The sequence below is a fragment of the Phoca vitulina genome, unplaced genomic scaffold (genome assembly GCF_004348235.1).
Source record: "Phoca vitulina isolate PV1807 unplaced genomic scaffold, GSC_HSeal_1.0 scaffold49, whole genome shotgun sequence".
Lineage (NCBI taxonomy): Eukaryota > Metazoa > Chordata > Mammalia > Carnivora > Phocidae > Phoca > Phoca vitulina.
In genome coordinates, this window is record NW_022589752.1 from 3193022 (window position 1) to 3220384 (window position 27363).

Sequence of the window (27363 nt, forward strand, 5' to 3'; positions counted from 1 at the left end):
GGGTCATGACTGCTACTGGTCCTCTGGTGGGCAGGGCCAGCCCTTAGCCCAGCTGTCTGCAAGATGGGTGGCAGGGCTTGCTCCCAGCACAGCTGAATGAAAGCTGTGATGTGATGGATACAACCTGATTTGGGAGTAAGGACGGCTATTTAGGTGTTGGTTATTTCTTTATAATTTTTATACCTATTTTGCATATTTTACCAGTGTCTTGAATAATTTTTTTGAGCTTATCAGCTGATTTACCAGCTCCAATCATTGGAACTTCTTACATGTCATCAGTGATCCCTCACTGGAAATATATACCTCAAATTTATAAAATCAAGATACAAAATTTAGCTCAAAATTGTTAATTTTAGAGTATGTAAAAGTTACTATCCTTACAAGATTTAGAGTCACTCCCAAACATAGCCAATGAAAGAACTGACAACCTGCATGTCCCAGGCAGAAAGAAAGCCAAGTCACATTCTTAGTGATGCAGGCCGGCTGAGTCCCAGAACCCAGGGGAGGGTCTCAATGGACCAGCCAGGACCCTTCCTTGGCATCATGCAGAATGGAAATCAAATGCGAGCCAGAGAAAGTGGAAACAGAGTTTATTGAATAGTGTGACAGATAATAGCAGACGGAGTGTCTGGGAGACTCAGAAAGGAGAGAAGAATGAGTCTCATCATTGTTAGGGGTTTGTATTAGGAGAGTCTAGGGTACATGTTCCTCCAGGAATCCAGGGTAGGGTACAGTCAAAGGCAAGTGTCAGGTGAACAAGAGGTGTTACTCCATAAATTACCGAAGATAAGGGTATTGATGCCAGCATCAGTTGAGGTTTGTTTGAAGCTAATGTCCTGGGACATGTTTAGGATCTGGCTCTTCTTATGTGTTATCAGGTGTTTGGGGCCTAGGACAAAACTTAATGATTAACTTTCTGGCCTCTGCCTGTTGCGGGATCATTGAGCCAACAATCAAGAAAGAGTTCTTGAGATGTTTTACGGTGCAACTTTTAGTAAGTTTATTTAAGTAGCACCGAGACAGGACCAGTGGGCAGAAATAGCTGAACTTTTACTGTATGAAGCTGGTGGTTGGTTATATGCTTAGTGCTCAAAGGGGAGGGGACATGCAGGGAGTATTAGATCATAAATGTTTTCTTTCAGTTTCTACTCATAAAACTACTTTTGCAAGATGTCTCTGGTGCTTGATATTAACTATCAAGTACAGGCAGTCATGAGACCCTTTAAGAATGTAGCAACCAGCACATATTTGATCCTTATCAGAACTATGCAGGCTATAGGCCAGCCTTCTGGGCTAAACACGAACATTTTTCTGCTTCTATCCCTCATCACCCCTTGGAGTGGGAAGATAGCTTCTTTGGCTTGTTCGGAGACAAAATATGGAACATGAGTGAATAGGGTCTAGCAGAAAAACAATAGAAATGGAGACTTTCTAAAATGGAATCCCTTCAGCTTTCCTACTTCATTAAGACCTAAAACGATACAAGCAAGAAGGAAATAGTTATTTCTAGGAGATAAAGGATCAATAATCAATGGGTCTGGATTTGGGAAGGAAAGAACAATGTGAATTTTTATTTCCATCTTTAGACTGGGCTGAGGAACAAATCTATTTACAAAAACTCTTGAGGATCCTCTCTGGGTTTAGGAAATTCTTTAACTAAGACCCTTAGTTCAGACTTTGACCAAGGAATAAAAGATGCCTGATGAGGATCTCTGGTAGTCCTGAATGGCCTTATTTTTAAAGATTTTATTTATTTATTTGACAGAGAGAGAGGGAGAGAGCACAAGCAGGAGGAGTGGCAGACAGAGAAGCAGGCTCCCCCCTGAGCAGGGAGCCCAATGCGGGGCTCGATCCCAGGACCCTGGGATCATGACCTGGGCCAAAGGCAGATGCTTAACCAACTGAGCCACCCAGGTGCCCTTGGATGGTCTTATTTTTAAAAGTAACTGTTTAATAGTCTCTTTAGAGTGGAAAGACAATTCAGAAAGAGGATAACTAGGATGAATGCTCAAAGGATAGAGGGGAGCATTAGGAGTTACATCAGTCTTATAGTCTTATTTTAGCTATATTGTCTCTTTTTCATTAGCTTTTTGTAATGACTCTTTCAGTGGATCTACTTTGGAATTTTGAAACTTTTTGGAGGCTCCTACATGCCAATTAAAACAGGTATCCCATTCTGTTTAATTTGGGAACCCTTGCTTTCAAGTGCACTTCTTAAATGATCTTACCTAATTGGAAGAGTTCCCATACTGGTCATTGTATTTCTAGGTTGTAATACCCTTAAGGGCTGGGAGCAGTGTGATAGGACCCTATCTGCAAATGGAGTTAACACACATTTCTTCTATTCAGCCATATCTACCTGCAAAGGAAGTGAAACTCACATTTCTGTCTGGCCTTATTTTGAGGCCCCCAACCTGACAGTTACCAAGCCAAGTTCCACAGGACACAAAACAAGCTTAGTGAGATTTTGTTGTTTCTGCTAGATAACTGAGATTTCTGGAACTATAGCTCTTAGACACAAAATAAGCAGGTGTGCAAGAAGGTGGCATGCATGACTCTTTAGCATTTAAGAATCCCATTAGCTACCTGCAAGGATATTAAAAAAAAAAAAAAAAAAGAATCCCATTACCTAAAACTGTGGGTTTCTCAGAGCCATACTATACCTAAAAGGGATGTGCCACAGGGTTGGGGTTTGTGTATGTTTAATAGTGTACCTTGTTGCATGGAAATTTCCTTGCGGTTGGTGGGTGACCTAATGTCAATCTAACACATTCTGTGACTAACTTATCTTGTCATGGGATTCTTCTTGAGGTGACTAGTGCTCTAACAGCCTTTAAATGCTCAACCTATGCCTACCAACTTTTGCAGATTTTTGGCCTCCAATATCCCTGCAAACAAACCTGTCCACCTTAATGTATCAGTAGTAACCTAGAGATGTTACTGTATCCTGGCCACAAGAAGGCCCTGTATGCACCACCAATTCCTGTGACTACTTAAAGTTTTCCACTATGGGAATTGTGGTCTGAAAGGCTAAGGGCTTGGTTCCAGGCAGACCCTTCTGCCAGCACAGTTGGGCTCTGGGCAGAACCACCAGCTCCACTGGGCTCTGGGCAAATATGCCAGATCAATTGAACTTAGGACATCACCGTCTGCCCCCACAAGCTGACCTGCCCTGTAAAGGAAAGTCAATTAGAGTGAGAGCTCAAATACAACAGAGCAGAGCTCAGAACTAAGAGGAATTTACCCACAGCCCTTGGAAATGACAAGAAAAACAGCAAACTCAAAGGGTTCACGGGCACCATGGCTGTGTATCTCGTCATCCCCAAACGCTGCTGGAAGTTCACTTTGGATCCTTTTGCTGCCACCAAATCTGTTAAAAAACAGAATTCAACTGAGTAAATTTGAAGGTCTAATTGGCTTTATTAAATTATTTATGAATCAGGCAGCATCCCATCTAGCAAGTATGAAGGAATTCAGAGATGTACAAAATAGAAGGTTTTTATAAGGAAAATGGAGCAAGAACATTATTAGCAGAAGAAAAGGATTTTTCCAGGCAAGATGGCTTTCCCTTGGGAATAGTGGGGAGGATTTGGGAGGGATTGGGGTGGAGGATGGTGGTGTCTTACCATGTGGATTCTTCCTTTAGGGGATAGAGAGGGCCCATGAAACATTCATTGGTACCCATCAGAAAATTCCCCATTAACCAGTTGAAACTACATTTCTGGGGGATTGAAACTGCAGTTAGATTACATATTGAGCTCTGGTTTGGGAGTTAGCCTAAGGGACACCAGTTTGGGCCTGTGGTTTTCTTTTTAATAAGGCCTACCTCTGTTCTTTCATTAGGTGGTGCCAAGGGTGATATTCTATCATTCCTTCCTAATTTATCAGCTGGAATAATTGATAAAAAGAAACTCTACCCTGCTACATCAACTACCTGGCTATCCTAGGTCTTCTTTCCCAAAGGAGAAGCAGGATAAAAGCCTGATTGTGTTTCTGATCACTCAAGAGTAGGTTGTGGATATTGTGCGAAGGGTTCTTACCCCTGTACATCGGTGCATATTTCCTATAAACAAGGACATTTGCTTGCCTGAATATGGAACAGTGATCAAGATCAGGATGTTTAATATTGTTGCAATACTATGATTTAATTCAAAGTTTGATGTTCAAATGTTCTCAGTTGTTGTCCCAATCATATACTTTTCAGCTTTTTTGTTTTCTGGACCAGGTTCCAATTCAGTTCACACCTTGTATTTAGTTTCACAGCTCTTTAGTTTCCTTACATCTGGAGAGTTTCTCACTTCCTTGTCTTTCATGACCTTGAAATTTTTGAAGAATATAGGCTAGTTACTTTGTAGAATGTCCAATATTTTCTCTTGAGTATTCAAGTTATACATTTTCACAGGCACACTACAGAAGTGATGTTGTATTCTTCTCAGTACAATATATCAGGATTTTAAAACTTGATCACTTGATTAGTGTAGTGTCTGCCAAATTTCCCCATTGCAAAGTTACTATTGTTCCTTTGTAATTAATAAATAATTTATGGGAAGATATTTTGAGTCTATATAAATCTCCCATTCCTCATCAGATTTTCATTCACTAGTGTTAGCATCTGTGCTATTGTGCTTTATAATAAGAAATACATATTTGATCTTTGTCCCGTTTTTGGCCCTGAGCTCCTAAAACATCAGGAATTTCCTAAATGATGAGAGCAATAAAGGTGTCTTTTGTTATGTTAATGAGGTGACTTTGGGGCTTCACATAAGGACAGGGGGCTGGTTGCTAGAGGAGACAATTGCAGGATTAGAAGGTTGGAACTTTAAGCTATTCTTCCCTGACCTCAGGATGGGGGAGGGGCTGAATATTGAGTTCTATCATCAATGGCCAATGATTTAACCAATCTTGCCTATATAATAAAGCCTCCACAAAAACCCAAAAGGAGAGGGTTTGGAGAGCATCCAAGTTGTTGACCATGTGGAGATTTGGAGAGAGTGGTGTGCCAGGGAGAGGGCATGGAAGCTCTGTGCCCCCTCCCCACACCTTGCCTTGTGCATCTCTTCCATCTGGGTGTTCCTGAGTTATATCCTTTTATAATTAACTGTGGATCTAGTGAGCACAATGTTTCCCTGAGTTTTGTGAGCCACTCTAGCAAACCAAAGGAGGGGTTCATGGGAACATCCAATTTATAGCAGGTCAGTCAGAAACACAGGTGATGTCCTAGACTTGGGATTGGCATCTGAAGGTTGTAGGGGTGGGTCCTATGGGATCTGATGCCATCACCAGGCAGAGAGTGTCCAAATTGAATTGAATTGTAAGACACCCAGCTGGTATCCAAGAATTGCTTGGATGTGTGTGGGGGAGAAAAAAATCTCCACATTGGAATTTGTGATTAGAAACACGGCATCCACTGATATTTCTTGCCTAAATCAATTACTACTATAATTGTTGCCAAATAGAAATATTTTTTATCTCCATCATTCTTTCTATATTTCTTACTTGTCACTCTACTGTAAGGGTTTTACCTTCTTCCTAATTAATTAATATCACAATGAATTCTGGATTCTTCTTATAGCCAGTGGTTTATAATCTATTACTATTATTATTTATTTTGAAGCTCAAATTGTCCCAGAGTTGGCTAGCAGGATATTATTTAAGGTGGCTTCTATATCTGCTTGGTATGTTCCCATCTTTCTTTGAGCATTTAATTACTTCCTGGTAACAGCCAGATGTCCCAGGTACTAACACTTTCGACATGTCCTCATTGTTTTTAATAGCTTATTTTCCCTGGTACTATAAAACTCTCTAGGCTTGTCTTATACATTTCCTGCCCCAACCTTGGAATCATCTATTTCTTCAAGTATCCATGGCTCTTTTTCATGGGAAATAATAGAGATTACAATCTGGAGGCAAGGGGTTGTTGTCATTTATGGGCCTTTTCAGTAGTCAGATCTAGGGAGTACTTAAATTTTTTGAAGATAAAGTACATTATGAGTTCAGCAACTATCCAATGCAAATTTAGTATTATAGGGGTTTTACTTGCCTCTTCTGTATCTCTATTTCCTTTCTTACCCATAGAAAATCCTGGTCCTCAATGACACCAATATAAATGCTCATTTGTTTTATTCTTCAATATATACACAACACTTTTAGAATAATAATACCCAAACTACTTGTATTATTTTTCTGTTGCTGAATTTACACAAACTTGGTGGCCTAGAACAATACACATTTATTACCCCATACCTTCTGTGGACCAGGAGTCCATGCACAGCTCAGCGGGGTCCTCGGCTAAGGAACTCACAAAGTTGTAGTCAAGGTGTTGGCCAGGGCAGCTGTGTTATCTGTGGCTCAACAGGGAACTGACCTGCTTTGGGCAGCAGAATTTAGTTGTTTGTGGTTATAGGACTGAGGGTTGTTGTCAGCTAGAGGTGTCCCTCAGTTTCTTGCCAGTTGGGCCTCTCAGCATAAGAAGCCCATAACATGGCATCTTGCTTCTTCAAAGCCAGCAGGAGAATTAGTGACTCCAGCCAAGTCAAGAGCTGTGATCTTATGTACCTTAATCATATAATCACACACAGGTATATACCATCACCTTTCCAATGTTCTATTGGTTAGACGCAAGACATAGGTCCTGCCCATACTCAAGGGGAGGGAACTACACAAGGGTGTAAACATTAGGAGACAGGGATCAAAAAGGACACCTTGGATTCTGTGTACCTCATTACCACAGTAGATTGCTGAAAATGGTTTAAGATTTTTGGGGTCATTCTTTTTTTCTTAAGATACATGCAGTATGTTCCCCAAGTGTGTATGGGAATGTTTCCAGACTTGTTTTTATAGTGTTTTTTCTCACTTAGTAATTTTGAGTGGTCATCTGTGTCCACAAATTTTCTTCATATACTATACCTTTTTGGGAATATATCATATTTTACTTAACCAATCTGTCATAATTGGATATTATTTTTTCTCTATTATAAACAGCATCATAATGAATATTCTTGCAGCAAAACATTTCCATGCACCCTTAATTATAGTGTAGGATGAATGGCGTTTATTTATTTCCAGAAAGCTGTTCTGCTTGGGCAGGATTTAAGGAACTATTTCCCTGAAGAAAATAAGGAAGCTCCACTGCAGGGAGATATTGATCAGAGTTCTTCAGAGAAACAGAACCAATTGTGTGTGTGTGTGTGTGTGTGTATGGGTGGATGGATGAATGGATGGATGGATAGATGGATAGATGGATAGATGATAGATAGATGATAGGTAGATGATAGATAGATGATAGAAAGATAGATAATAGATAGATAGATTTATTATAAGGAATTGGCTGACATGATTATGGAGGCAGGCAAGTCCCAAGATCTGTCTGTAAGTCAGGAAGCTAGAGACCTAAGGAGCTAATGGTTTAGTTCCAGTCTGAATCCAAAGCTTCCCCAATGAGAACCAGGAAAGCATATGGCATAGTTCCTGTCTAGAGGCAGCCTCAAGACCAAAGAAGAGCTGATGGTTCCATTTGAGTCCAAAAGCAGGAAGAAAGCTGAAGTCCCAGTTCAAACAAAGGCAGCCAGGCAGAAAAAATTCTCTTTTACCTAGAGGAGGGCCCACGTTTTTGTTCTACTCAGGCTCACACTCATTAGGAAGGACAATCTGCATTAGTTAGTCTACCAATTTAAATGTTCATTTCATCTAAAAATACCTTCACAGAAATATCCAGAATAACACTTGACCAAATATTTGGACATCCCATGGCCCAGTTAAGTTGACACATAAAAATCCATGACAGGAGGTATTTTCAGTTTGAGGTATGTGATAGAGGGCTTAGAGTTTTAGTGGAGGAAAATAAGATAAAGATATTCTTGTTGGCTTCACAGCTCTCTTTTCAATTCTATAAATAAAAGGAATAAAAATCATCTCTCTAAATGTATTTTTCCCCTTCTCAGTACCTCCTAACACTGCCAAATGACATTTGCCATTAAATTAATACAGATCTTCCTTGACTTATGATGAGGTTACACTCTGACAGATTCATTGTAAATTGAAAATACCCTAAATTAAAAATGCATTTAATACATTTAACCTACTTAACATCATAGCTAAGTCTAGCCTAACTTAAGTGCTCAGAACACTTATATTAGCCTCCAGTTGGGCAAAATCATTTAATACAAAGCCTATTTTATAATAAAGTATTGAATATCTCATGTAATGAATATTGTACCAAAAGTGAAAAACGGGATGGTTGTATGGGTACAAAATGGTTGTAAATGTATTTGTTCTTAACCTTTGTGATCGCATGGCTGACTAGGAGCTGCAGCTTACTGCTTCTGTCTAGCATCAAGAAAGAGTATCATATTGCATATCACTAGCCAGGGAAAAGATCAAAATTCAAAATCTGAAGTACAATTTCTACTGAATGTGTATCACTTTGCAACCACTGTAAAGTTGGAAATCAAACCATTGTAAGCTGGGGACTAGCTGTACTCTCTTTAAAGTTATTCAGGCTTTTGTTAGTCTATATTTACCTCCTTGAGGGAAGAATCTTCACCCCTGCATCCACCCTGTCCCCAGAGCATAGATCTCAAGGCAGGCTTCAGTTAGAAGTAAAAGACAAGTCTTAAGCTCAAATAAGATTGGTGTGTCAGTTACTAACTTAATTTCTGAATGTGATAGTAGGAATGACTGTATCTAAGAATGGCCTCTCCACATCAGTTTACCCAAAAAAGATTCGAAGTACTTACTTGAGACTGAAATTTCATCTAGGCTAGATGCTGAATGCCTTTGTTTTCTCCTCGCATTTTCATATTTAACTAATAACACTTTTTTCGTGCCCTGAGAAAAATATATGCAGTAGTTAATTTTTAACTTTATTTTTGAAGTATAGTTGACATAAAATGTTACATTAGTTTCAGGTGTACAACATAGTGATTCAACAAGTCTATACGTTCTGCTGTGCTCACCCCAAGTGTAGCTACCTTCTGTCACCATACCACACTATTACAATACTACTGACTATATTACCTCTGTTGTGCATTTTATCCTTTTTCTTTTTTTTTTTAAAGATTTTATTTATTTACTTGGAGAGAGAGTGAGTGAGCAGGGGAGGGGCAGAGGCAGAGGGAGAGAATCTCAAGTAGACTCCAAGCTGAGCACAGAGCCCGACACAGGGCTCAATCTCATGACCCTGAGATCATGACCTGAGTCAAGGTCAAGAGTTGGATGCTTAACCGACTGAGCCACCCAGATGCCCCTCCCCATGACTTTTTCTATAACTGGGAGCCTGTATCTACCACTCCTCTTCACTTGTTTTGGCCATCCCCCCCACCCCTTCTCTGGCAACCATCAGTATGTTCTCTGTATTTATGGGTCTGTTTCTGCTTTTTGTTGGTTTATTTACTGTTTTGTTGTTTTAGATTCTACATATAAGTGAAATCATATGGTATTTATCTCTGTTTGACTTATTTCACTTGGCATAATACCCTCCGTGTTGTCACAAATGGCAAAAATCTCATCCTTTTTTATGGCTGAGTAATATTCCATTATGGATATATAATGCATTTTTAAATACATATAATGCATTTTAAAATGCAAATTCATTCCTATATGATATGTGTGTATACATCTTCTTTATCTACTCATCAATCAGTGGATACTTGGGCTGCTTCTGTATCTTGGTTATTGTAAATAATGCTGCAATAAACATAGGGGTGCATGTATCTTTTCAAATTAGTGTTTTTGTATTCTTTGAGTATATACCCAGTAGTGGAATTACTGAAACATATGGTAATTCTATTTTTAACTTTTTGAGGAACCACCATACTGTTTTCCAGAGTGGCTGCACCAGTTAGCATTCCCACCAACAGTACATGAGGGTTCCTTTTTCTCCACATTCTTGTCAACACTTGTTGTTTCTTGTGTTTTTTATTTTAGTCATTCTGACAGGTGTGAGGTGATATCTCATTGTGGTTTTGATTTGCATTTCCCTGAATATGAGTGATGTTGAATATCTTTTCATGTGTCTGTTGGCCATCTGGATGTCTTCTCTGAAGAAATATCTGTGTATGTCTTCTGCCCATTTTTTAATGGCTTATTTGTTTTTTTGTTTTGTTTTGGTGTTTAGTTGTATAAGTTCTTTATATAATTTGGATAGTAACCCTTTATCAGATATGTTATTTGCAAATATCTTCTCCCATCTTGAAGTTTGCCTTTGAGTTTTGTTGATTTTTTCCTTCACTGTGCAGAAGCTGTTTATTTTAATGTAATCCCAATAGTTTATTTTAGCTTTTGTTTCCTTTGCCTCAGGAGACATACCTAGAAAAATGTTGCTATGGCTTGTGTCAGAGAAATTACTGCCTGTGTTCTTTTCTAGAATTTTTATGGTTTCAGGTCTCATATTTAGGTCTTTTTTCTTTTTTTAATGCAAACTCATTCCTATGTTTATTTTCATTTTCTCTAGTAATTTACAGCATCTGCTATTGATTCTTTAGTCTTCACATTTTTGTGAATTATCTCTTAATATTGACTGCTATACAAAGAAATGATATTTGTCAGTATTTGTAGGATCCTACAATGATCCAGCTATGTAAACAATAGAACCTCACATTATGTTTTTGGATCATGAACACATATTGGGACCTATAGAAAATCAGGCATATTTTATGAAATACAATGATGCAACCAAATAATGTAGATCAACACAATTCTTTTTTCCCTGTCTTTTCTACAAATGTCAGGCAGGAGGCATGACTTAAAATATTCTTATGATCTGTGATTCCAGTAGTAAAAGAACATGTCATTTCGGTAAATGTCCTGTCTCTTCTCTCCCTTGTGTTCTAAATTGCATTGTATAGATATTTCTTTTTCTTTCTTTCTCTTTCTCATTCTTTCTTTCTCTTTTTATTTCTTCTTTCTTTCCTTCTTTCTCTTTTTTCATTTCTTTTCTCTTTTCCCATTTTGTCTTTAATTTCTAGTTTCTTTTATTGAAATAAATTTCATCTGTACTGTTTCCTTTTAGAGATTGAGATTTCTCTGTAATCAGTTTTTTTTGTTTGTTTGTTTTGTTTCAGGTGTAGAATTTCTTGATTCATCACTTATATACAACACCCAGTGCTCCTCACAAGTGCCCTCCTTAATGCCCATCACCCATTTAACCCATCCCTCTGCCTACCTCCCCTGCAGCAACCCTCAATTTGTTCTCTGTAGTTAAGAGTATATTTTGTGGTTTGCTTCTCTCTCCCCCCACCCCCCATGTTCATCTGTTCTGTTTCTTAAATTCCACATATGAGTGAAATCATATGGTATTTGTCTCTCTCTGACGGGCTTATTTCACTTAGTATAATACTCTCTAGCTCTATCCATGTCATTGCAAATGGTAAGATTTCATTCTTTTTGATGGCTGAGTAATATTCCTGTGTGTGTGTGTGTGTGTGTGTGTGCGCGCGCGCGCACGCGCGTGCACATGCTCTTGTATACCCACACCACATACTGTCTATCCATTCATCACCTAATGGACATTTGGGTTCTTTCCATAATTTGGCTATTGTTGATAATGCTGCTATATAAACATCAGGAGACATGTATCCCTTTGAATCAGTATTTTTGTATCCTTTGGGTAAATACCTAGTAGTGCAATTGCTGGGTCATAGAATAGTTCTATTTTTAACTTTTTGAGGAACCTCCATACTGTTTTCCAGAGTGGCTGTACAAGTCTGCATTTCCACCAACAGTATAAGAGGGTCTCCCTTTCTCCATATCCTCACCAACATCTGTTGTTTCCTGTGTCATTAATTTTAGCTATTCTAACAAGTGTGAGGTGATATCTCATTGTAGTTTTGATTTGTATTTCCCTGAATATAAGTGATATTGAGCATCTTTTCATGTGTCTGTTGGCCATCTGGATGTCTTCTTTGGAAAAATGTTTTTTCATGTCTTCTATCCATTTTTTAATGGGATTATTTGTTTTTGGGGTGTTGAGTTTGATAAGTTCTTTATAGATTTTGGATTCTAATCCTTTATCAGATATGTCATTTGCAGATATCTTCTCCCATTACAAAGGTTGCCTTTTAGTTTTGTTGATTGTTTCCTTCACTGTACAAAACTTTTTATCTTGATGTAGTCCCAATAGTTTATTTTTGCTTTTGTTTCCCTTGCCTCAGGAGACATGTCTAGTAAGAAGATGCTATGGCCAGTGTCAAAGAGGTTACTGCCTATGTTCCTAGGATTTTGATGGTTTCCTGTCTCACATTTAGGTCTTTCATCCATTTTGAATTTATTTTTGTGTATGGTATAAGAAAGTGGTCTAGTTTCATTCTTTTGCATGTTGCTGCCCAGTTTTCCCAACACCATTTGTTGAATAGACTGTCTTTTTCCCATTGGATATTCTTTCCTGCTTTGTCAAAGATTAGTTGACCGTATAGTTGTGGGTCCAGTTCTGGGTTTTCTGTTCCATTGACTTATGTGTCTTTTTGTGCCAGTACTGTCTCGATCACTACAGCTCCGTAATATAACTTGAAGTCTGGAATTGTGATGCCTCCAGCTTTGCTTTTCTTTTTCAAGATTGCTTTGGCTATTTGGGGTCTTTTGTGGTTCCATACAAATTTTAGGGTTGTTTGTTCTAGCTCTATGAAAAGTGCTGGTGGTATTTTGGTAGGGATTGTTTTAAATATGTAGATTGCTTTGGGTAGTATAGACATTTTAACAATATTTGTTCTTCCAATCCATGAACATGGGATGTTTTTCCATTTCTTTGTGTCATCTTCAATTTGTTTCATAAGTGTTCTATAGTTCTCAAAGTACAAATCTTTTACCTCTTTGGTTAGGTTTATTCGTAGGTATCTTATGGGTTTTGGTGCAGTTGTAAATGGGATTGATTCCTTGTTTTCTCTTTCTGTTGCTTCATTATTGGTGTATAGAAATACAACAGTTATCTGTACATTGATTTTGTATCCTGTGACTTTACTGAATTCATGTATCAGTTCTAGATACATGATACATTCATGTATCACTCTACCAATTTTTTGATAGAGTCTTTTGGATTTTCTACATAGTGTCATGTTGTCTGCAAATAATGAATGTTTTGACTTCTTCCTTGCTGATCTGGATGCCTTTTATTTCTTTTTGTTGTCTGCTGAGGCTAGGACTTCCAGTACTATGTTGAATACAAGTGGTGAAAGTAGACATCTCTGTCTTTTTCCTGACCATAAGGAAAAGCTTTCAATTTTATCCTGATTAAGGATGACATTAGCTGTGCATTTTTTGTATATGGCCTTTATGATGTTGAGATATGTTCCTTCTATCCCTACTTTGTTGAGAATTTTTCTCAAAAATGGATGCTATACTTTGTCAAATCTGTTGAGAAGATCATATGGTTCTTATCTTTTCTTTTATTAATGTGTATCATATTGATTGATTTGCAAATATTGAACTACCCTTGCAACCCAGGAATAAATCCCACTTGATTGTGGTGAATGATTCTTTTAATGTACTGTTGGATTCGATTTGCTAGTATTTTGTTGAGAATTTCTGAGTTCATGTTCATCAGGGATATTGGCCTCTATTCCTTTTTTTAGTGGAGTCTTTGTTTGCTTTTGGAATCAGGGGAATGCTGGCCTTGTATAATGAGTTTGGATGTTTTCCCTCCATTTCTATTTTTTTTTTTGAAATAGTTTCAGAAGTCATATTTATGTCTTTAATCTATTTTGAATTTATTTTTGTGTATGGCATAAATAAGTGGTCCAGTTTCATTCATTTGCATGTAGGTGTCCAATACCAGCTTTTCCTAATACCATTTTTTGAAAAGTGTCTTTTTTCAATTGCATATTCTTGCCTCCTTTGTTGAAGATCAATTGACCATATAAGTGTGGGTTTATTTTTAGGCTTTCTCTTCTGTCCTATTGATCTATTTGTCTATTTTTGTGCCAGTACCATACTGTTTTGATTACTACAGTTTGTAATATATCTTGAAATCTGTGATTGTGATACCTCCAGTTTTGTTCTTCTTTTTCAAGATAGTTTTGGCAATTTGAGGTCTTTTATGGTTCCATACAAATTTTAGGATTATATGTTCTAATTTCATGAGAAATGCTGTTGGTATTTTGATAAGGATTGCATTAAATCTATAGATTGCTTTGGGTAGTATGTACACTTTAACAATATTTGTTCTCCCAATCCATGAGCATGGAATATCTTTCCATTCATTTGTGTCATCTTAAATTTCTTTCATCAGTGTTCTATAGTTTTCAGAGTACAGGTCTTTCATGTACTTGGTTAAGTTTATTCCTAGGTATTCGTGCAATTGTAAGTGGGATTGTTTTCTTAAATTCTCTTTCTGCTACTTCATTATTAGTGTATAGAAATGCAATGGATTTCTGTATATTGATTTTGTATCTTGTGACTTCACTGAATTCATCAGTTCTAGTAGTTTTTTGGGGGGGGTGTCTTTGGGTTTTCTATACATAGTCTCATGTCATCTGCAAATAGTGATAAGTTTTACTTCTTCCTTACTAATTTGGATGCCTTTTATTTCTTTTTCTTGTCTCATTGCTATGGCTAGGACTTCTAGTACTATGCTGAATAAAAGTGGTGAGAGTGGACATCCTTGTCTTGTTCCTGCTTTTATGGGAAAAGCTCTCAGGTTTTCCCCATTAAGTAAGATGTTAGCAGTGGGTTTTTCATATCTGACCTTTATTATGTTGAAGTATGCTCCCTCTAAACCTACTTTGTTGAAAGTTTTTTTTTTTTTTTTATCATGAATGATGTTGTACTTTGTCAGATGCTTTTTCTGCTCTACTGAAATGATCATATGGTTTTTATCCTTTCTCTTGTTGATGTGATGTATCACATAGATTGATTTGCAAACATTGAACCACACTTACATCCCAGGAGTAAATCCCACTTGATCATGAAAAAGGATTTTTTTAATGTTTTGGATTTGGTTTGCTAGTATTTTGTTGAGGATTTTTGCATCTATGGTCATCAGAGATATTGGCCGATAGTTCTTTTTTTTTTGTAGTGTCTTTATCTGTTTTTGGTATCAGAATAATCCTGGATGCATATAATGAATTTGGAAGCTTTCCCTTCTCTCCTATTTTTTCGGAATCGTTTGAGAGGAGTAGGGTAGGTATTAACTCTTCTTTAAATGTTTGCTAGAATTCACCTGTGAGGTCATCTGATTCTGAACTTTTTTTGTCAGGAGGGTTTTTTTTGGTTTTTTTTTTGTTTTTTTTTGTTTTTTTGTTTTTTTTTTAACAGATGCAGTCGCATCGCTGGTAACTGGTATATTCAAATTTTCTATTTCTTTCTGATTCAGTTTTGTGGGTTGTATGTTTCTAGGAATTTATCCATTTCTTCTAGTTTGTCCAATTTGTTGGCATATAATTTTTCATAATATTTTCTTATAATCCTAATCCTTTGTATTTTTGTTGTGTTGATTCTTTTTTCTTTTCTTCCTCCCTTTCTTTTTTTCTTTCTCTCTCTCTCTCTCCTTCTTTCCTTCCTTCCTTCCTCCTCCTCTTCTCTCTTTCTCTTTCTTTCTTTCTCTCTCACTCTTTCCTTCCTTCCTTCCTTCCTCCTCTTTCTTTCTTTCCTCCCTCCCTCCCTTCCTTTCATCTTTGAAAAGATCAGCAAAATTGAGCCACCAGGTATCGCTGGATGGAATGTTCTGAATATATCTGTTAGATCCATCTGGTCCAATGTATCCTCCAAAGCCACTGTTTCATTGTTGCTGTTCTGTCTAGATGATCTATCTATTGATGTAAGTGGGGTATATCTTTTTGTATTACTCCCTTTATCATTAGAAGTGTCCTTCTACAGTCTTTGGTTTAAAGTCTATTTTGTCTAAGTATTGCTACCCTAGCTTTCTTTTCATTTCCATATGCATGACAAATGCTTTTCCATCCCTTCACCTTCAATCTGCATGTGCCTTTAAGTCTGAAATGAGTCTCTTGCAGGCAGCATGTCAATGGTTCTTGCTTGTTTATCCATCTGTCACCCTAGTTTTTTGATTGGAACATTTAGTCCATTTACATTCAAAGTAATTGATAAGTATGTACTTATTGCCATTTTGTTGCTTGTTTTATAGTTGTTTATTTTATTTTATTATGTTAATCACCATACATTACATCATTAGTTTTTGATGTAGTGTTCCATGATTCATTGTTGGCATATAACACCCAGTGCTCCATTCAGTACGTGCCCTCTTTAATACCCATCACCAGGCTAACCCACCACGCTGTCCCCCTCCCCTCTAGAACCCTCAGTTTGTTTCTCAGAGTCCATAGTCTCTCATGGTTCATCTCCCCCTCCGATTTCCCCCCCTTCATTTTTCCCTTTCTACTATCTTCTTCTTTTTTTTTTAAACATATAATGTATTATTTGTTTCAGGGGTACAGGTCTGTGATTCAACAGTCTTACACAATTCACAGCACTCACCATAGCACATACCCTCCCCAATGTCCATCATTTTATAGTTGTTTTAGTAGTTCTTCTTTGTTCCTTTCTTCTCTTGCTCTCTTCTTTCATGGTTTGCTGGTTTTCTTTCTTTCTATTTTTTCCATATCATACAATTTTTTATTTTTCCATAAGGACATGCATTATGATTTACAGCATAGAATAGAATCTTAGGAATCAAAATTTGTGCTTCAAAGAAATGCTACATTGGGACAGAAAGGATAGAAATTCATCAAAGTGGAAGCTTAGAATATTGGTTTCTATATTTGGTTCTTATGACATTCAAGAAGTATTTGCCCATTTATCTTAATCTGTACAAATCTTAATATACACAAATCTATACCCTTCTGATAAGAAGTGTTTGCTAAGATTTTCAAGGTCACTCCCATAGCTTACCTACTACATGTCCTTAAGAATTCTACAGAGGGGCATTTCTTCTTCTCAGATATAGAAAGCACAAGACTCCCCCAAATACTGGCTACTTTTAATGTTTTCTTAATGGCTACAACAGAGTTTGATGGTTAATTTTATGTGTCAACTTGATTGGACTAAGGGATGTCCAAATAGTAGTCAAACTTTATTTATGGATGTGTCTGTGAGGGTGTCCTTGGAAGAGGTTAACATTTGTGTTTGTTTATTTGTTTTATTTTGGGCTTTTTTTGGTTTTTAAATCTTTTTTGTGTGTGATTTTTTTTCAAATTTTTATTTAAATTCTACTTAGTTAACATATAATATAATATTGGTTTCAAGAGTAGAATTTAGTGATTCATCACTTACATACAACACGCAGTGCTAAACACAACAAGCATCTTCCTTAATACCCATCACCTATTTGCCTGCCTCTCCTCCATCAGTCCTCAGTTCTATATATTTAAGTCTCTTATGGTTTGATTCCCTTTCTTTTTTTCCCCCTTCCCCTATGTTTATCTGTTTTGTTTCTTAAATTCCACATATGAGTGAAATCATATTTTATTTGTCTTTCTCTGATTGGCTTATTTCACTTAGCATAACGCACTCTAGCTCCATCCATGTCATTGCAAATAACAAGATTTCATTCTTTTTGATGGCCGAATAATATTCCATTGTGTATATATACACCATATCTTCTTTTCTTTTAAATTAACATATAATGTATTATTTGTTTCAGGGGTACAGGTCTTACACCATACTTCTTTATCCATTCATCAGTCGATGGACATTTGGGCTCTTTCCATGCTGGTTTTCTTTGGTTATATGCTTGGATTCATTTCTTTTTATTTTTTGCATATCTGTTACAGGTTTTTTATTTGTGATTACCATTAGGTTTATATATAACATCTTATGCATATAGCACATTATATTAAATTGATGGCCATTTAAGTTTGAACCCCGTCTTAAAGCACTAAGTTTTTACTCCTCTGCCACCTGTATTTTTGCTATATAGTTTCATACTTTTGTGAATTCCTTGACTGATTTTTATAGATATACTTAATTGTAGTGCTTTTGTGCATCCTACTTTTCTTACTCCTGTTTGTCTTTCTACTCATAGAATCCCCTTTAACATTTCTTGTAAGGCTGGTTATTGGTCATGAATTCCTTTAAATTTTGTTTGGGAAACTCATTATCTCTCCTTTTCTGAATGATAGCCTTGCTGGATAGAGAGTATGCTTGGTTGCAGTTTTTTGTGTTGTTGTTGTTGTTTTCGGCACTTTGAACATATATCATGCCACTCTTCTCTGGCCTGCCTAGTTTCTGCTTAAACATCAGTTGAGAGCCTTATGGGGTTTCCCTTGTATGTAACTGTTTTCTTTCTCTTGCTACTTTTTAAAAAAAAAAAGATTTATTTATTTATTTGAGAGCGAGAGAAAGAGAGAGAGAGAGAACGTGCACAGGAGGAGGGTCAAGGGAGAGAGAATCTTCAGCAGAGTTCCTGCTGAGCACAGCGGCCAACACAGGACTCATTCCCAGGGACCCCCCCACCCAAGATCATGATCTGAGTTGAAATCAAGAGTCAGACACTTACCTGACTGAGCCACCAAAGTACCCATCTCCAGCTGCTTTTAAAATTCTCTCTTTATCACTACTTTTTGCCATTTTAATTACTATGTGTCTTGGTATGGACTTGCTTGAGTTGGTTTTGTTGTGCCCTCTCTGTGCCTCCTGGGTCTGGATTTGTGTTTCCTTCCCCAGGGTTGGAAAGTTTTCAGCTGCTGTTTCTTCAAATAAATTTTCTTCCCTTTTTCTCTCTTCTCCTTCTGGGATCCTTTAATGTCAACATTATTACTTGATGGTGTCATTGAATTCCCTTAATCTATACTCATTATTAGTCTTTTTTCTTTCTCCTGTTCAACTAGATCTCTTTCCACTACTTTGTTCTCCAGGTCACTCATCCATTCTTCTGTTTCCTCTAGTCTACTATTTATTCCCTGTAGTGTATTTTAAATTCCAAGTATTGAGTTATTCATCTCTGATTGATCCTTTTTTTTTTTTTTTTTAAGTAGGCTCCACACCCAGTGGAGGCTTGAACTCATGACCCTGAGATCAAGACCTGAGCTGAGGTCAAGAATCCAATACTTAACTGAACCACCCAGGCGCCCCTCTGATTGGTTCTTTTTTATGTTTTCTTTCTCTTTGTTGAGGGTCTTATTGAGATCCTCCACTCTTTTCTCAAGTCCATTGGGTATCTTTATTACCATTACTTTAAATTCTCTAACTGGCATATTACTTACCTCTGTTTTATTTAGCTCTCTTGCTGTGATTTTGTGCTCTTCTTTCATTTGGGACATATTCCTCTGTCACCTCATTTTGTCTAACTTTGTTTGTCTGTTTCTATGTGTTAGGAAACTCAGTTCCATCTCTTGCTCTTGAAAGAGGTGGGCTAATGAAGTGGAGGTCCTGTAGTGCCCTGCAGTGCAATGTCTCCTGTTCACCAACACCTGACACTTCAGGAGTGTCTCCTATGTATTTTGTGTTCACCCTACTGTCGTGGCTGAGCCACATTTGCCTTCAGTTCAGTCATCTGCAATAGTTCTCCTTCCTGTTTGGGCAGGATTTGGTCCCTGTGTGGTTAATGGGCTACTCTGGAGCCACCTTTGGCTTGAGTTGGATCAGATTGGGTGTTCGCAAGAGCTGTAGTCACACAGAACTGCAAGGCTCTCTTCCTGTGTTGTCCCCTGAGAAGCTTTCTTTGGTGGGTGGGGCCTACAGTCAGACCAGATGTCTGCCCCCTGTCCACTTTTGGGGCCATAGTCAAACTGATGTATGTGGTTATCTTCCCCTCTCCCTGGGACAGGTGTCAGTTTGGAGTGGTGCTGGTCCCTATTGGGCTACTTGCACACTGCCAGGCATGGGGCACTGCTTTGGATGGATTCCTGCTGAGGGTATGTTGGATTGAGTGGGCCCACAGGAGAAAGCTGGGGTAGGGTCACTGTTAACATGCTAGGTGGAAAGAGTTCACACTGTGCAGGTTCCTGCAGGTGTCCATATATCTAGACTGGGCAGGGGGAAAGGCTGGTGCTTGCCAGCACTTTTTTTCTTGGAGGAGTCTCCCAATGGTCTCTGTCCCTCCTGCACATGTTCTAAAATTAGTAAATAAATCTTCCCATATATTGCAGGTATTTTTCAGATTGCCACTTCTCTGTTATATCTCAGCAGTGTTGTTATGCTGTCTCTTAAGGGCAGGACTCCATTTCCTGCTGCCCTCCTGCTCTCCCAGAGCCATGCCTGCTGCTTTCTAAGGTTCTGGGTGTTAAACCCCACTGATTTTAAGAACATGCAAAGTTAAGCCCCTCTGATTTTCAAAGCCAAATATTATGGGGATACATCTTCCCAATGGGGATCCCCCATGCCTAGGATGCCTGGTGTGGGGTGTGCTCCTTTTTGATCTCTGTGCCTGTGGTGTCCCTCCTTCCCGCGGACAGTCTCATGAGTCAGTCTGGTTCCCAATCATGTCTCTACCCTTCCTACCTTTTTTGATGTGACCTCTTTTCTACATTTAGCTGTGGAGAGTCTGTTCTGCCAGTGTTCAGGTTATTTTCTGTATTGTTTTTTTTTTTTTTTTAAAGATTTTTTACTTATTTATCTGAGAGAGAGAATGGGAGACAGAGAGCATGAGAGGGGGAGGATCAGAGGTAGAAGCAGATTCCCCGCTGAGCAGGGAGTCCGATGCGGGACTCGATCCTGGGACTCCAGGATCATGACCTGAGCCGAAGGCAGTTGCTTAACCAACTGAGCCACCCAGGTGCCCCTATTTTCTGTATTGTTTATACTGATGTGGGTGTTATCTAGATGTATCCATGGGATGAGGTGAGTTTGGGATCCTCCTACTCTGCCATCTTCCCCAGATGTCCTACAAGTTTTATGGTTTTATATCTCACCAATTTGGCCCTTAATCCATTTTGAGTTTATTTTTGTTTGTGGTGTAAGAAAGTGGTCTAGTTTCATTCTTTTGCATGTAGCTGTCCAGTTTTCCCAGCAGCATTTTCTGAAGAGACTGTCTTTTCTCCATTATATATTCTTGCCTCCTGTGTCATAGATTAATTGACCATATAAGCATGAGTTTATTTCTGGGCTCTGGAGTCTGTTTTATTGAACTATGTGTCTATTTTTGTACCAGTACCATACTGTTTTGATTACTACAGCCTTATAATATAACTTAAAATCTAAGGTTGTGATGCCTTCAGCTTTGTTTTTCTTTTTCAAGATTGCTTTGACTATTTGGGGTTGTTTGTGGTTCCATACATGTTTTAGGATTATTCTACTTCTGTGAAAGATGCTGTTGGTGTTCACTGAATGCTTTTTTTTTTTTTTTTAAGATTTTATTTTTTTATTAGAGAGAGAATGAGAGAGAGAGAGCACATGAGAGGGAGGAGGGTCAGAGGGAGAAGCAAACTTCCTGCTGAGCAGGGAGCCCAATGCGGGACTCGATCCAGGGACTCCAGGATCATGACCTGAGCTGAAGGCAGTCGCTCAACCAACGGAGCCACCCAGGTGCCCTCACTGAATGCTTTTTAAGGAAAGAATGGGAGACACAAAAAAAGAATGTGGCCTTTTGATTACTCTCACAAGTGATTATTGAGTATATATATCATGCATATTTAAACCTCACAACAACTGTGTATGGTAGTTTTTATCATCCCCATTTCACAGATAAGGAAACTGAGGCTTAAAGAGATTAAGAAATTTTCCCAAATCTACACACCTGGTACATTCCAGAGCGCAAGGGTCCTGAAAGAGTTGAGCACTTCACTCTTCACTTTTAAAACATAATCTTAATACATCTTTCAAAAAGGATGCCTGGGTGGCTCAGCTGGTTAAGCGGCTGCCTTCAGCTCAGGTCATGATCCTGAGGTCCTGGGATTGAGTCCCGCATCGGGCTCCTTGCTCAGCAGGGAGCCTGCTTCTCCCTTGCCTGCCACTCTTGCTTGTGTTCTCTCTCTCTCTCTCTGATTAAAAAAAAATACATCTTTCAAAATTAATTTGTCTTTCTTCCTAAGGTTCAGTTGGAGTTGCCAAGATAATAGATTACCTGAGACAAGCAAGTAGTCAAAATTCTGAAGATAGTGGACTTGAGGAGCTATGGAACATACTTGATCCTGAAAAGGGAGACCTACATGTGGACCTGGAAATTTTTCGTGCCATCATGAAAGAATGGATGGCTTGCTGTAGAAACAAATGGTAATCATTGGGGTGCCTGTGTGGCACAGTCGGTTGAGTGTCTGACTCTTAGTTTCAGCTCAGGTCATGATCTCATGGTTATGAGATCGAGCCCCGTGTCCAGCTCTGCACTCAGTGCAGAGTCTGCTTGAGACTCCCTCCCCCTCTCCCTCTGCCCCTCCCCCCTGTTCTCAAGCCCATGAGCTCTCTCTCTCTCTCTCATAAATAAATCTTTTTAAAAAATGGTAATCATAGTCCCAGCAGGATGCATATTCAGGTTCTGTTTTAACAACTGACTACAATTAATGCTAATCACTGTTTTTGTGTGTGTATGTGTTGATGGAAGTACTATAATCCAGTGCTCCTCACACTTTAGCATGTACTGGAATCACCTGAACTATTTATCATACCTGATTGTTGCCCCCCAACCATGATTCAGCAGGTCTGGGGTGAAGCCTGATAATTTGCATTTCTAACATATTTCCAAGTGATAATGATGCTGAGGAGTGTATGTGTACACATGGGGGTGATAAGCATATTTTGAGAATGTATTATATTAATTATGTTAATCCTAATAACATCCATTTATTGTGATTAGGGGCAGCACATATTATTATGTTCTCACAAAGAATTGAGCTGACATAGGAGTGAAGCAAATTATTGATAATGACCGGCAAATCTCCAAATGCATTTAAACACAGAGTGAGTGCCCTTTAGAGGTCAGTGAGGATAATTAGGGAGTGAATATAATTTGAAAGCCTAGGATAAAGAGAAGCTGAAGGGAAAAGGAAAAAAGTGGAATTGGAAAAAGAAAAAGAAGGAGAAGAGTATGCATGATGTCAGGTGTGCCTGGGTGGATCCTGGAGAAATTTTACCTTCTTTCACAGGAAGCCTAATTTCTCTGGCTTTAATCAGCCACCGATCTCCAGCTATCAGCTTATATATACTAGGAATTTTCTTAAATAACACTGCAAGCCTAAAAAGTGACAAAACTTGCTAGATTTCACGTAGGGTTAGGATGTCTAGATGACTTAAGATGACCAAAATGTTGTTTGCTAAGAACGAGTTAATCACAAAAGCAAGATAAATACATAAAAATATCTAATTTTACTAGTAATCAAAGGAATACAAATAAAGACAACATACCAGTTTTAAAAGAATAACTCTACCCCATGTTGTCAGGGCAGGTGGAGAAATAAGCCTCCTTTCATACAGTGTTGCTGGTAGTGCAAGTTGGCATAGTTTTTTCAAGAACGATTTAGGAATATATATCAAACCCTTAAAAATATGTGATGTATTTGGGCTAGTCATGTAACTTCAAGAAGAATAACCAACCATATATGTAGGTTTATGACAGTGATAAATATAAGCAACTTACAAATTTTAAAATAGAGGGTCAGATTAATAAATTATAATACTTCCATTCACTAGAATCCTAAATAGTCACTCAAAATTATAATTAGATAAACATTTGAGAAGAGAAATATTCATATATATTTATTTCAAATATGACCATAAATACATATATGTATTATAAACCCATATTTATCAAGGAAAAATATGCATAAAGAAAGTTGGGAAGAATATATTCCAAAATGATTATCTTCCCATGATGGTTTCATCTTTCTGTTTTTTTCTTATGCATTTTCCCATTTTTCTAAAATACTTAGGTTTGTATAATAAAAGTATTAATAATTATTATAAAATGGTGTGAGAGCAAAAGAAAAAAACTCCAATTATAAAAAAGTAAAGAAAAATATGGGAGGAATAAGCACAAAATAGAACAGAAGCTCAAATGGTGATAGGTATATAGCTATCAATAGTGAAGTGGTGCATGAATTATTCTGACAGACGTCGCACATTGAAACACAATGAGATGTTAGTACAGATCTAGAGAATTTTGTAGCTGTTCCAAAGAGATAGTCTAAGTATTTGGCATTTAGAAAGATTAAATAAAACTTAAAATCATAGTATAGAAACTCTTAAAAAGGAAATGGTTGAAACTTTAATATGTTTGAGGGTTAGAGCTAGAATTTACGTGCTGGATAGTGGACTATATAGAGCCTTCCCCAAATTTCAGGAGTAAATGCTCAAAGTACAATTCATTTAGGTTCAACTTGGTTTTCCATGAGAAAGGAAAAATGATAGCACCATAAAAGTATTAGTTGTTCATGCCTTTTCCTTCCCAATTTTTCAAATCCCACAGTCTTGTTATCTCTGCAAACTTATTACGCCAAACTATGTTGACTTCCTAATCCCTTGAGACCTCCCGTCCCCAATCATAACTGCTGCACATCATTACCTGCCTACTTCTGCATGCACATTTTCTTTTTCAGGTTAGATTAAAAGTTAATGGAAGATAGAGGTAATGCCTTAATTCTCTTTTCTATTCCCTATCTAAGCACAATGTCGAACTCCAAATAGTTGCTAATGAATAGATAGTTTTAAAATTCAGAAAGAAATACCTGAATAGAGAAGTTACAGAGCACATCTGAAAAATTAGCCGAGCTTTGGGCTGGCAAAGAATCCTAGCTCATGGATTTTGTTTGGTTGCAGGGAAAGAATGCATGGTGGATCAGGTGGCACCGATGATTCTGTTTTTGAACAGGACAGCATAAAATCAAGTAGAGCAAGTATGCATGTGTTTCTTCCTGTTTGTTCTGCCACTTTCTTGTGGTTTGGAGAAATGGATTTTTCATAAAACACTCTTGTATGTGTTTCAGTTAAGATGACCACAGATAAAACAGAATGTACGTCATGGAGCTTCGAGGCTTTGGGTGGAGATATGTCTAAAGGAGTCATGTAAGCATTCTTACTTATAATGCTTTCTCAAGTACCTCTTATTTCTTTTTCTCATTTATTTCATAGGTCTACATGTTTTACTTACGATAAAGCCACTTAGCTTTGTGTATGTGTGTGTGTGTGGGGGGGGGGGCTAACCAATCTTTTATTTAACTCTTGACTATTCTATCCCAATTGTATTAGAACTAATTTCACTAGGAGCACAATTTATATAAGACTAGTATTATATAAATTAACATTTCCTCACTAATAAAACCCTTCTCCTACATTAACTTCATGTGCTTTCCATGGAAAACAAGTTCCATTTGAAGTAAAATTATGACATTGACCTTAAGCTCTTTGGGTGATTGTTTTTAAAGCACCTCTTTAATAGATACTTTTAGATATGAATGACAAAGGCTGTTTTCTGCTAAAGGTGTGTAAGTTTTAGATATCAAGGAGAGGCAATTCTCTCTCTCCCTTATGTTCTCTTTGCTACTTTAGGTTTGCCCACGCAAAAATGTGTGGTAGGAACCATGTACCCAAGCTGTGCTAAGCACTGGGATAAGATGGCAAAGAGGAAGAGAAGGCCTGGGACTCCATGAAACATGCGGTCTAGACTCTCAAAGGGCCTGGGCTCTAATGTCAGGATCAAGGGTGACAAAAACATTAACACACTGTAGAAAATATTACGAAAGATGAATACTAAACTGTGAGCTACAGGCTGCAAACATAAGTCTCTAGGAATTGTTTCCTAGTTAAAGGCCTATTAAAACCTGCCAAGATCCCTTGGCTGAAAGAGTAACAATGTGTCAGTTTATTTCAGAAGCTCTCATGACCCGGGCAGAAATGGAAACTTTTCATAGGTGGAGGCAAGTGTTAGAAGCCAAGTGGAAAAGAATTAACAAAGCTGTGGCAGCTGACTTCACTGCTGGCCGATGCTGAATATTTGGCAATTTTGGAAAAATCTCTGCTACCGTAACAATGCTTGAATAAATATTTATTATATAAATGGACTACACTTACTAGGATCGAAAGGGATAAAGTAGAAAGTTGCACAGTGATATATGCTTTATTTTGATCAGGAGGGTTTGGAGATGTTGAAGATGATTCTCATTCATTCTTTCACCCACAGAGAAGTTTCTGATTTGATTACCTATGTAGCAGACCTGCATTTTCACAAGCAGAAACTGGAGGAGGAAAATAATAAGTTTAAATCGGCATTAGAAACCTTGGAAGAAGCTAACTGCCAATTATCAGAGGATTGTACTGAGTTACGCCATCAGATAAAAAGGTGACTCATAGAGAAGGGTACAGTGTGCTGGGAGCTTTCCCTTCTTAAAAAATCTGTTTTTTAAATTGGGTTATAATTCACATGGCATAAAAATTTACCCTTTTAAGGGGCACAACTCAGTGTTTTTTTACTGTATTTGCAAGGTTGTGCAGCCAATTATCATGATCCAATTCATCACTCCTGAAAGGAAACCCATAGCTGTTAAGTGTCACTCCCCATTTCCCTTCCCCTCAGCCCCTGACAACCACTAATCTGCTTTCTGTCTCTATGGATTTACCTGTTCTGGCCATTTCACATAAATGGAATCATACAATATGTGACCTTTGTGTCTGGTTTCTTTTACTTAGCATCATGTTGTCAAGGTTCCATGTAGCATATATGGAACTACTTCGTTCCTTTTTGTGGCTGAATAATATTCCATTGTATGGACATACAGTTTTGTTTATCCATTCTTCAGAGAATGGATATTTGGGGGTATTTTCACTTTTTGGCTATTACAAATACTCCTGCTATGAACGTTTGTATACAAATTTCTGTGTGAACATTAGGCTTTTAGTTCTCCTTGGTATATACCTAGAAGTGAAATTGCTGTGTAGTGACTTAGAGTTAGAATCTTGAAGAACGGCCAAATTGTTTCCAAAGCAGCTGTACTATTTTAGATTTTTGCTAGCAATGTTTGGCAGTTCTTTTCTAGCAATGATATTCTTTATGTCATTCAAAGCAGTGTTGTCTATTTAAGACCAATATACCTATTGACCAAGTGTGGATCTCTCCAGAGCATTCTGTGGTTCAGTTGGACTCTTGCTCTATGCAAATTCCCATGCTAAGTACAGTTGACCCTTGAATAACAGATTTGATCTGCACGGGTCCACTTACACATGAATTTTCTTCAATACAGTACAATACTATAAATGTATTTTTTCTTCCTTATGATTTTCTTAATATTTTATTTTCTCTAGCTTACTTTATTGCAAGAATACAGTATATAATACATATAACATAGAAAATATGTGTTAATCAACTATTGCTGTTATTGATAAGGTTTCCAGTCAACAGTAGGCTATTAGTACTTAAGTTTTGGGGGGAGTCAGAAATTACACATAGATATTTTAGGAGGGTTGGTGCACCTCACGCCCATGTTGTTCAAGGGCCAACTATATTATGAGAGATTCATTGATAAGCCAGGTTTAAAATGTGCTTTCAGGGTACATGAT

General features: G+C 37.8%; 1 protein-coding gene across 1 annotated transcript in view; it reads left to right on the top strand.

Moving 5' to 3' along the window:
- Positions 1–27363, top strand: part of LOC116649638 (lymphoid-restricted membrane protein) — a 77599-nt gene that overhangs the window by 12776 nt on the left and 37460 nt on the right. Inside the window, 4 exon segments of the mRNA XM_032432629.1 lie at positions 21915–22095; positions 24631–24707; positions 24798–24876; positions 25991–26149. Coding sequence (XP_032288520.1) covers positions 21915–22095; positions 24631–24707; positions 24798–24876; positions 25991–26149 — 496 coding nt within the window.